This window comes from Hemibagrus wyckioides, linkage group LG29 (genome assembly GCF_019097595.1).
Source record: "Hemibagrus wyckioides isolate EC202008001 linkage group LG29, SWU_Hwy_1.0, whole genome shotgun sequence".
NCBI lineage: Eukaryota > Metazoa > Chordata > Actinopteri > Siluriformes > Bagridae > Hemibagrus > Hemibagrus wyckioides.
In genome coordinates this window covers 16092337-16104836 of record NC_080738.1, presented here as the reverse complement: position 1 = coordinate 16104836, position 12500 = coordinate 16092337, and the positions used below count along the sequence as shown (strand labels likewise).

The 12500-nt window shown below is 45.3% G+C and overlaps 1 protein-coding gene across 1 annotated transcript in view; it reads right to left on the bottom strand.

The window, feature by feature from the left end:
* The window catches only part of lrba (LPS responsive beige-like anchor protein), a 226494-nt gene that overhangs the window by 50810 nt on the left and 163184 nt on the right, over window positions 1-12500 (bottom strand). Inside the window, exons 43-45 of the mRNA XM_058384588.1 lie at window positions 11635-11750; window positions 11364-11476; window positions 91-231 (exon numbers count right to left, since the gene is read on the bottom strand). Of these exons, the coding sequence (XP_058240571.1) occupies window positions 91-231; window positions 11364-11476; window positions 11635-11750 (370 nt within the window). The remainder of the gene's footprint in view (window positions 1-90; window positions 232-11363; window positions 11477-11634; window positions 11751-12500) is intronic.

Below are 12500 nucleotides of genomic sequence, written 5' to 3'. Positions count from 1 at the left end.
GTGAGTGTGTATAGAGTGTGTGTGTGTGTGTGTGTGTGTGTGAGAGTGAGTGTGTGTGTGTGTGAGTGTGTGTGTGTGTCACCATCTCACCATCCTCAGCAGCCACATCATGGTGAAGCTGGCCGTGGAATAGTGTGTGCCGTAGTGGAATTTGGGGACCTGCTCGTCTTCCCAGGATTCGTAGCGTTCAGAGAAGAAAGCGGCTCTCTTTGGGTTCAGGGCTCCGATTGGCTGAGAGAGAGAGAGAGAGAGAGGGAGGGAGAGAGAGAGAGGGAGAGAGAGAGAGAGAGAGAGAGAGAGAGGGGGAGAGAGAGAGAGAGAGAGAGAGAGAGAGAGAGAGGGAGGGAGAGAGAGAGATCACAATAATATTTATTTCAAGTGCATTAATTAGTTCTTTGCCCCTACACCCTAACCCCTTCTCTTCCCCTCAGCTGTTCCCTCTTCCTCTTCTCCTCTCTCTCTTCATTCCTTTTTCTGTCCTTTTCCTCCCCAATTCCTTTCTTTTCCTCCTTCCTCATTCCCTGTCCTCTCATTTTCACCCCCTTCATGTTGCAGCTTCATGACTGTTCCCTTCACTTCCTCTTATTCCTCTTCCTCCCTCCATCTTCCTCTGTTCCCAGTCTCTCCTCGCTCCTATTCCTTTTTTCCCATAACCCCTTATTTTCACTCTCTCCTCCCTCCCTCCCTCCTCCTGTCCCCTATTTCCCTTCTCCTACTTTCTCCTCATACCTTAATTCCTGTTCTTCTTCCGTCCTTCTCCCTCCTTTTTTCCACTGACCACTTTTCCCTTTCTATCTTCCTTTGTCCCTTTCTCCCGCTTTCTCCTCGTCCACTAATCCCTTTTCTTTTGTCCTTTTGTGTCCTGTTGCTCTCCACCATTTACTTCATCACACTTGTTCCCTCCTTGCTCCAATATCCCATGTACACTTTCTTTTGTCTCTTCCCCTAGTCTCCTAGATCCACTCTTGAACCCTAGCTCAGATATTGTATATGTGTTATTATTATCCATTACACACCCCTGTGTCTGGCTCTGTCTTCTCTGTGGTGCGTGTTAAAGCGAGCAGAAGAGAGAGAGAGAAAGTCTTCGCACCCGCAGCCGAACACCTCACGTTGCCTCCACATGAATTTTAGATGATGTTATTCCGATTTAACGGCGCACGCTCGTTTCACGACTCTGTATAAAAATCCCCCTGCAGCTGACTGACACAAATAACCCTGTGGTGTGCGTGGAGCTAATTCTCCATAAAGCCGCAATAAAATCCATCAGGCCATCGAGCGCTGGTGCATTAATGCTGCATCGATCCGCAAACGCCGATACATCCTGCAGCCATTATTTAAATTCTCGTTTATAAAGCGGCTTATTGTACTGCTCGATCTTTATTACTTCCCTCTAGTGAGCACTCCTGACCTACACACACACACACACACACACACGCTCGGCTTTGATCTAATGGAATGATGGCCTTCCTTAAAATGAGCGAGGGATGCAGATGGATCGATCCGTTCGCTCTGTAGCCGTGTCATGAAGACCTGATCAATCATTCAGCCCCGTATCGATTAGCATACAGCCATAAAGCACACATTTCTATTGTGTGTGTGTGTGTGTGTGTATGCAACACACTATCAGATTGAACCATAAAAGGCTAATTCTAATCCACTGTGTGTTAATTAAATCTTCGTTAATGGAGGATTTATGATCTCAAACAGATTACAGTCATTTAGATGTAATAGGCTACAGACGGCGGCTTGGAGATGAAGCTTGTGTGTGTGTGTGTGTGTGTCTGTGTCTGACAGAGACACAGTGAGCGTACTCCCGCTAGCTGAACACACACGCTGAATTAAACATTACAGAGATCCGGCTGATTTATTGGGGCAATAACGGCGCCCTCATTACGGAAAGAAAAGAGCGTGAGGGATAAAAAACGTCGCTGTCACACACTGTGTGTGTGTATGTGTGTGTGAGAGAGAGAGACAGAGAGAGAGAGAGAGGGAGATGCCTCAAGAGTCCTCCATATTGTTTTCTCCCCTAAATTAGCAGTGTGCCTCTGATGGGACTCTGGAGGGTGACAGAGCTGTAAATCTGCCTCGCCCCGTCTCGTCCTCGTCCCCCTCTTCCCCCTGTGCCCTATCCAAGTGTCTACTATTCCCTATTCCCTTCTCCTCCGCTTTTGTCAGCTTTCCTTGTCTTCCTTCCAGGTGCACTTGTTCCCTATTCCCTATGTGTCCCTGCACTGTCCTCCATCCCCTTCTCCTGTCCCCTGTGCACTTCTCCCCTATACCCTTCACATCTGCCCTTTCCTCTTGTCCCTAGGTCTGGTTGTCCATCTTGCCTTGCACACTCCTCATTTATTCCCTTCCACTTCCTTTTTCCATTTCCTGTGTCCCTACTGATCAAGTCCTGGTCTGCTGTCACTGTCCCCAGTCCCTTATTTGTCCCTCCGCTCCCTTGTCCTCTTGTTTACGTTTGTAGATCTCCATCTTATTCTACTGTCCGTTATTTCTGTTTCCTTCTTCTGTCCTTTTCTCATGTCCTCTTCCGCTTTCATCCTGCTCGCTGCACTTGTCCTAATTTTCCCTTCACCTGTCCTTCCACTCTCCCAGAGTTCCCTTGTGTCTGTCTCATGTCCTGTTATCCTCAACACACACACACACCTCTCTCTCTCCCCCCTCTTTCTATGCTTTCCCCTCTCTCTCTGTCTATCTCTCTCTATCTCTTCATCTCTCTCTTCCTCTCACTCTTTCTCCTTTCCTCTCCCTCTCCCACTCTCTCTCTCTTCCCCTCTGTTTCTTTCTCTCTCTCTCTCTCTCTCTAAACAATGCAAAGCTCTTGTCCATTTTGTCCATGAGAACAAAGATTTTTTACTAACTGTTGTATAGATATCTCTGCACTTAAGGAGATGAAAGGAAATCTGTGTGTGTGTCTGTGTGTGTGTGTGTGTGTGTGTGTATGTAGCAGTGAATGTGTGTGTGTGTGTGTAGCAGTGATTGTGTGTTGCACGGCGATGTTCTATGCCTGATTTACCATAAAGCATTAATTATATTCCACAATGCACTAATTAAGTCTCTGTTAAATTTCCTTGAAAGAGAATTTATGATGTTAAAGAACAAAACCTCCATTACAGGCATTTAAATGTAACTCTGTGTGTGTGTGTGTGTGTGTGTGTGTCCGTGTGTGTGTCCGTGTGTGTGTACTTTTGTCTGCCTATCTGCTAATTTATTTATCTATAATTACATTGTGTCTGACTTAATGTAACTTAAGCTCCACCCTCTTTCTGGCTGATTACATGTAACTTAAGCTCCACCCTCTTTCTGGCTGATTACATGTAACTTAAGCTCCACCCTCTTTTTGGCTGATTACATGTAACTTAAGGTCCACCCTCTTTATGGCTGATTGCATGTAACTTTACCTCCACCCTCTTTGTGTCTGATTGAATGTAACTTAAGCTCCACCCTCATTCTGGCTGATGAAATATAACTTAAGCTCCGCCCTCATTTTGAAGTATTACATGTAACCTAAACTCCAATCTGTTTCTGTCTGATTAAATGTAACTTAGGCTCCGCCCTCATTGTGTCTGATTACCTGTAAATTAAGCTCCATCTTCATGTCATTTAAACTCTACCTTAATTTTGCCTGATGAAGTATAACATAAGCTTCACCCTCATTTTGATTTATTACATGTAACTCTGTTTTTACAAGCTCCGCCCGTTGTGTCTGATAAAGTGTAACATAAGCTCCGCCCTCACTGAACCACCTCTGGCTGTCCCAGAATTTCCACCTTCACACAGCCAAACTGACCAAGTTCATCTGAATTCGCCTGAACCACAAGCTAAATGTTGGTGCAGTCTCACACGTGAGAAGTCAGTATGAAGCTGTGTGTGTCTGTGCTACAGAGAGGTCAAAGGTCATAATAAGACAGTCAGCCGGGGGACGACAGAAAGAACATAAATTCATAAAGTGAGGTTCTGGGGCCCGCAGGGACGCCGAGGCGCGCCACTACGAGTCTACAGCAATTTCAGCTCGCCGTGTCAAAGGTCATGCATGACCTGTTTCCATCAAAGCCGCGACGACACGCGACAAGAGAGAGACGCAGGGTGAGAGAAAGGAAGACACACACACACACAGTCAGATGAGTGTACGCTCGGCTAGTCACAGTGAGAGCGCTCGTGTTGACGGTGTGAATAAAACAGCTGTAATAAAGACGACCGAGATACTCAGACATACACGCATGTATACGTGCACACACACACACACACACACTCTACCTCATTCTCTCTCTGACTGTCTCTGATTCTGACTCACTCCCTCAGGGCTGAAGGTTTGACTGAACACAGAAGCGAAGCTGTCAAAACTAAAAGAAGAGAGACAAGATGTGTGTGTGCGCGCGTGTGTGTGTGTGTGTAAGAGAGAGGCATGGAGAGAGGGAGAGGACTTGTTTTTTTGTTTTTTGTTTTTTTTCGGTATATAGTGGACGAAATGCAGCACAAACACAAACCCAACAAACATCCTGAGGGCAGAACCATTACACGCTGACTTGATTCTGTGTGTGTGTGTTAGAGACAGGGAGAAGCACAGAGAGAGTACAGAGCCTGCTTGTGCGAATGCTTGTTACCTTTGTTATTAGAGAGAAGTAAACATAAATAAAAACAAAAATAAATAAAATATCTTAACACAAATATTAAATTTAAATAAGAAAAAATAAGAAAATTACTAAAAAAAAATAATATATTGCTAAATAAATAAAAATGTATGTGGGAATATGTTTTAATATATGAATAAGTTTCTAAAATAAACTTAATATTTTATTTTAATATTTAAAAAGAAGAAGAAGCATGTGGTCGTTATCATTTTTTTCCTGTTTATATATAAACTGAATAAGAATAGCTGCTGCTAACAGGCTAAAGCTAACGATAATAAATCCATAATAAGAACGACAAAAACAAGGTCTTTTCGTAATCTGTGGGAGGAAATTCTTCATTTTCTTCCTCATCAGGTCAATAAATCAGTGAGGGATCGCCCCGTTAGCGTTCTTGCTAAAGTGCGTAAGTGTACATTCGCCTGCCTCCGCACTCGTCTATCTTCCATTAGCGCTCCCCCGATCTGATTTATTCCCCTGCTCCTGAACACCATTACACAGAGTGCATGCTCTCACACTCTTACTAGAGAATGGAGTGGGGTGGTGGGGGCGGGGTGAGAGGGGTAAAATGTGTGTGTGTGTGTGTGTGTGTGTGGGGTGGTGTAAATACACACTGAGATGCTCAGTCATCATCCTAATGCACGATGGGTAAAGAGCATTCTTTTGGAGGAGGAGATTGATCAGTGTGTAAACTCACAATAACACACAGCAACACTGAGCCGAGTCAGCACTGACACACTGTACTCACAATGTACTGAAACAATGTACTGACTGACACACTGTACTCACAGTGTACTGAAACAATGTACTGACTGACACACTGTACTCACAATGTACTGACTGACACACTGTACTCACAATGTACTGACTGACACACTGTACTCACAATGTACTGACTGACACACTGTACTCACAGTGTACTGAAACAATGTACTGACTGACACACTGTACTCACAATGTACTGACTGACACACTGTACTCACAGTGTACTGAAACAATGTACTGACTGACACACTGTACTCACAATGTACTGACTGACACAATGTACTGACTAACACAATGTACTGACTGACAGTGTACTGACTGACACAGTGTACTGACACAGTGTACTGACTGACACAATGTACTGACTGACACATTGTACTGACTAACACAATGTACTGACTGACACATTGTACTGACTAACACAATGTACTGACTAACACAGTGTACTGACTGACACAGTGTACTGACACAGTGTACTGACTGACACAATGTACTGACTGACAGTGTACTGACTGACACAATGTACTGACTGACACAATGTACTGACTGACAGTGTACTGACTGACACAGTGTACTCACTGACACAATGTACTGACTGACAGTGTACTGACTGACACAATGTACTGACTGACAGTATACTCACTGACACAATGTACTGACAGACACAGTGTACTGACACAATGTACTGACTGACACAGTGTACTGACACAGTGTACTGACACAGTGTACTGACTGACACAGTGTACTGACACAGTGTACTGACTGACACAGTGTACTGACACAGTGTACTGACTGACACAGTGTACTGACACAGTGTACTGACACAGTGTACTGACTGACACAGTGTACTGACAGTGTACTGACTGACACAATGTACTGACTGACACAGTGTACTGACACAGTGTACTGACTGACACAGTGTACTCACTGACACAGTGTACTGACTAATACAGTGTACTGACACGGTGTACTCACTGACACAGTGTACTGACTAATACAGTGTACTGACACAGTGTACTCACTGACACAGTGTACTGACACAGTGTACTGACTGACACAGTGTACTGACTGACAGTGTACTGACTGACACAATGTACTGACTGACACAGTGTACTGACACAGTGTACTGACTGACACAATGTACTGACTGACACAGTGTACTGACAGTGTACTGACACAATGTACTGACTGACAGTGTACTGACACAGTGTACTGACACAGTGTACTCACTGACACAGTGTACTGATTGACACAGTGTACTCACTGACACAATGTACTGACTGACACAGTGTACTGACACAGTGTACTCACTGACAGTGTACTGACTGACACAGTGTACTCACTGACACAGTGTACTCACTGACACAATGTACTGACTGACACAGTGTACTCACTGACACAATGTACTGACTGACAGTGTACTGACACAGTGTACTCACTGACACAGTGTACTCACTGACACAGTGTACTGACTGACAGTGTACTCACTGACAATGTACTCACTGACACAGCGTACTCACTGACAGTGTACTCACTGACACAGTGTACTGACTGACACAATGTACTGACTGACAGTGTACTGACACAGTGTACTCACTGACACTGTACTCACTGACACAGTGTACTGACTGACAGTGTACTCACTGACAATGTACTCACTGACACAGCGTACTCACTGACACAGTGTACTCACTGACACAGTGTACTGACTGACACAATGTACTGACTGACAGTGTACTGACACAGTGTACTCACTGACAGTGTACTGACTGACAGTGTACTCACTGACACAATGTACTGACTGACACAGTGTACTCACTGACACAATGTACTGACTGACACAGTGTACTCACTGACACAGTGTACTGACTGACAGTGTACTGACACAGTGTACTCACTGACACAGTGTACTGACTGACAGTGTACTCACTGACACAGTGTACTCACTGACACGGTGTACTGACACAGTGTACTCACTGACACAATGTACTGACTGACACAGTGTACTCACTGACACAATGTACTGACTGACACAGTGTACTCACTGACACAATGTACTGACTGACAGTGTACTGACACAGTGTACTGACTGACTGTACTCACTGACACAGTGTACTGACTGACTGTACTCACTGACACAATGTACTGACTGACACAGTGTACTCACTGACACAGTGTACTGACACAGTGTACTGACTGACACAGTGTACTGACACAGTGTACTGACACAGTGTACTGACTGACACAGTGTACTGACTGACACAGTGTACTGACTGACACAGTGTACTGACACAGTGTACTGACTGACACAGTGTACTGACTGACAGTGTACTCACTGACACAATGTACTGACTGACACAGTGTACTCACTGACACAGTGTACTCACTGACACAGTGTACTGACTGACAGTGTACTGACAGTGTACTCACTGACACAGTGTACTGACTGACAGTGTACTCATTGACACAATGTACTGACTGACACAGTGTACTCACTGACACAGTGTACTCACTGACAGTGTACTGACTGACACAGTGTACTCACTGACAATGTACTGACTGACAGTGTACTGACACAGTGTACTCACTGACACAGTGTACTCACTGACACAATGTACTGACTGACACAGTGTACTGACTGACACAGTGTACTCACTGACACAGTGTACTGACACAGTGTACTCACTGACACAGTGTACTGACACAGTGTACTCACTGACACAGTGTACTGACACAGTGTACTCACTGACACAGTGTACTGACACAGTGTACTCACTGACAGTGTACTGACACAGTGTACTCACTGACACAGTGTACTCACTGACACAGTGTACTCACTGACACAATGTACTGACTGACACAATGTACTGACTGACAGTGTACTGACACAGTGTACTCACTGACACAGTGTACTCACTGACACAGTGTACTCACTGACACAATGTACTGACTGGCACAGTGTACTGACACAGTGTACTCACTGACACAGTGTACTCACTGACACAGCGTACTCACTGACACAGCGTACTCACTGACACAGTGTACTGACACAGTGTACTGACTGACACAGTGTACTCACTGACACAATGTACTGACTGACAGTGTACTCACTGACACAGTGTACTGACTGACACAGTGTACTGACTGACACAGTGTACTGACACAGTGTACTCACTGACACAGTGTACTGACACAATGTACTCACTGACACAGTGTACTCACTGACACAGTGTACTGACTGACAGTGTACTGACACAGTGTACTCACTGACACAGTGTACTCACTGACACAGTGTACTGACACAGTGTACTCACTGACACAGTGTACTGACTGACACAGTGTACTGACACAGTGTACTGACTGACACAGTGTACTGACACAGTGTACTCACTGACAGTGTACTGACACAGTGTACTGACTGACACAGTGTACTCACTGACACAATGTACTCACTGACAGTGTACTGACACAGTGTACTCACTGACACAGTGTACTGACTGACACAGTGTACTCACTGATACAGTGTACTCACTGACACAGTGTACTGACTGACACAGTGTACTCACTGATACAGTGTACTCACTGACAGTGTACTCACTGACACAATGTACTGACTGACACAGTGTACTCACTGATACAGTGTACTCACTGACACAGTGTACTCACTGATACAGTGTACTCACTGACAGTGTACTCACTGACACAGTGTACTCACTGACACAATGTACTCACTGACAGTGTACTGACACAGTGTACTCACTGACACAGTGTACTCACTGACACAGTGTACTCACTGACACAGTGTACTCACTGACACAGCGTACTCACTGACACAGCGTACTCACTGACACTGTACTGACACAGTGTACTGACTGGCACAGTGTACTGACTGGCACAGTGTACTGACTGACACAGTGTACTCACTGACACAGTGTACTCACTGACACAGTGTACTGACACAGTGTACTCACTGACACAGTGTACTGACACAGTGTACTCACTGACACAGTGTACTGACACAGTGTACTGGCACAGTGTACTGACACAGTGTACTCACTGACCATCGCTCTCTAGAGCCAACACTGGTCCAATGTAAACAATTCTACAGTGATCTCAGCAAACCAGCACCTGAAGCCCAAGGCATTACTATGCAGATCTGGTCTCCAAAGAGAAACTGAGGATCTCCTGATTACAGCCCAGGATCTGGAACTCAGCACTCAGTACCACTAGAAGAACACACTGAAGCGTCCAGCTGACAGCAGATGCAGGATGTGCAACAAGGCAGAGGAACACATCTGGCCAAACAGGAGCACCTGGAAGACTCGAGACGGGATTCAACAACAACCTTCACATGGCTCCCAGGCCATCTGTCAGCCAGTGAAGAGCAGGAGATCGTACTCATGGGTATCACACACACACACACACACAGACACACACAGACACACACACAAAAGATGGTGTAAAAGAGAGAAGAAACAACAGACAAAGGCTGCAACTGTGTGTTTGTATGTGTTTGTATATGTGTGTGTGTGTGTGTGTGTGTGTGGTGTGTGTGTGGTGTGTGTGTGTGTGTGTGGTATGTGTGTGTGTGTGTGTGTGTGTGTGTGTGTGTGTGGTGTGGTGTGTGTGTGTGTGTGTGTGGTGTGTGTGTGTGTGTATGTATGTGTGTATGTGTGTGTGTGGTGTGTGTGTGTGTGTGTGGTGTGTGTGTGTGGTGTGTGTGTGTGTGTGTGGTGTGTGTGTATGTGTGTATGTGTGTGTATGTGTGTGTGTGGTGTGTGTGTGTGTGTGTGTGTGTGGTGTGTGTGTGTGTGTGTGTGTGGTGTGTGTGTGTGGTGTGTGTGTATGTGTGTGTGTGTGTGTGGTGTGTGTGTGTGGTGTGTGTGTGTGGTGTGTGTGTATGTGTGTGTATGTGTGTGTGTGTGTGGTGTGTGTGTGTGTGTGTGTGGTGTGTGTGTGTGTGTGGTAATTGGCTCCTCAGGGAAACAGAGTGGCCAGAGTGAGTGGAGGGGAAAAAAAGATGAGTGCAGAGTGCAGGACACAAAACACACACACGCCCGCAGCTATCACACACACACACACACACACACTGCTCAGACTGACTGTATCACTCTCTCTTTGTACGTCTCAGTTCATCTCTCACTCTCTCTCTCTATCTAGATCTGTCAATCTTTCTCACTCAGTTGTGTTCATCTGTCTTTGGGTACGTCTTCTTCAATCTGTCTGTCTGAGATTCTCAGTCTGTCTCTCTCTCTGTCTGACTCTTAGCAAGTCTGTGTCTCTTTGTCTGTGTCTCTCTCTCTCTGTCTCACTCTCAGTCTGACTCTCAGCAAGTCTGTGTCTCTCTCTCTCTGTCTCACTCACAGTCTGACTCTTAGCAAGTTGGTGTCTCTCTCTCTCTCTGTCTCACTCACAGTCTGACTCTTAGCAAGTCTGTGTCTCTCTCTCTCTCTGTCTCACTCACAGTCTGACTCTCAAGTCTGTGTCTCTCTCTCTCTCTGTCTCACTCACAGTCTGACTCTCAAGTCTGTGTCTCTTTGCCTGTGTCTCCCTCTCTCTGTCATTCTCTTTCATAGTCTCTCTGTCAAAATCTGTCTCTGTCTCTCTCTCTCTCTCTCTCTCTCTCACTGTCATTCCTTTTCTCTCCCAGTCTGTCTCTCTCTCCGCCCCCCCCCACTCTCTCTCTCTGTCTCAGTCTGTCTCTCTCACTCTCAGTCTGTCTCTCTTTGTCTGTTTCTCTCTCACACTTCCTCAGTCTGTCTCTCTATTTCTCTCAGCCTGTCTTTCTCTCTCTCTGTCTGTCTCTCTCTGCGTCTCTCCCGCCCCCCCCCTCTCTCACTCTGTCTGTCTCTCTCTTTCTCTCTCAGTCTGTTTCTCTCTCTTCCTCTCTCATTCTGTAACACTAGCACTAAATATAATCAGATTCAAAATCATACTGTGGTTTAAATGTGTGTGTGTGTGTACCTTGCTCAGGTCTCTGTAGTTACTGGGCAGTGTGAGGTCCAGCTCTTCGCTGTCGTAGTTGCTGATGATCCAGGGAAACACAGGATACTGGTTCAGGTCATTATAGGTGCGTCCTGAAGGTGAGGAGAAGAGAACGCTGCGTCACTGAACCCAGTCATACCTTCATGTTCCACAGGTTTCCACCTTCAGGAGACTTCTAGACACCTTAGAAGGTTTAGGAACCTCTGTGGAAACTAGTGTTTAAATAAAAGCTTAATAAATGTGTTATAACCTGCGATGGTGTTGAGGAACATGAGGTACTCGAAGTTGGAGATTTCGCGTTTCTGCCAGCGCTGAGTCATGTTAGAGGCTTTAAATAGCTGTTTAGGAGTGGCCAGAGAAATCCTCCTGGGTGGAAGAGAAAAAGATAGAAGAACAGTTCTCACTCACAAAAAACTCACTCAGATTTAAAACAGCGAAGGGAAGAGAGCTGTACAGTCTCCACATCACATCTGAGCTCACTACTCAGAGATCCAGCATCCCTGCTTCCATATGCTGCACTCAAAGCTGGGACAAACCCTGACCTCATCCTGGGAATATCAGTCGCAACGTCCACCTTCCCCAAGTTCTCTGATATATACACACGCACGATGTCAGGACAATACACTGTCATAACACTTCATTTACATCATTAAAGTCTATTCTGTTCATTTCAGCCTGACTTCATTAACAGGATTAGATTATAACGTTACCACACAATTACAAGATAAACAAGACAGTTCTTCTATTTTCTGTAATATATATATATATTTCCAATCACTAATCGTGCAGACTGTGAGACAGATAGATAGATGAAGAGAGAAAGAGACAGATAGACTGTGAGACAGATAGGCAGATAGAATGAGAGACAGACAGACAGATAGATAGACAGACAGACAGACAGACAGACCGACAGACAGACAGATAGATAGATAGATAGATAGGCTGTGAGACAGATAGACAGGCAGACAGACAAACAAATTAAGAGACAGACAGATGGACTGTTAGACAGATAGAGAGACAGATAGACAGAGATAGACAGATAAGCTGTGAGACAGACAGACAGATAGACTGAGATGGACAAGAGTAAGGATTTGAGCTTTGAGTTTGATGAAGGAC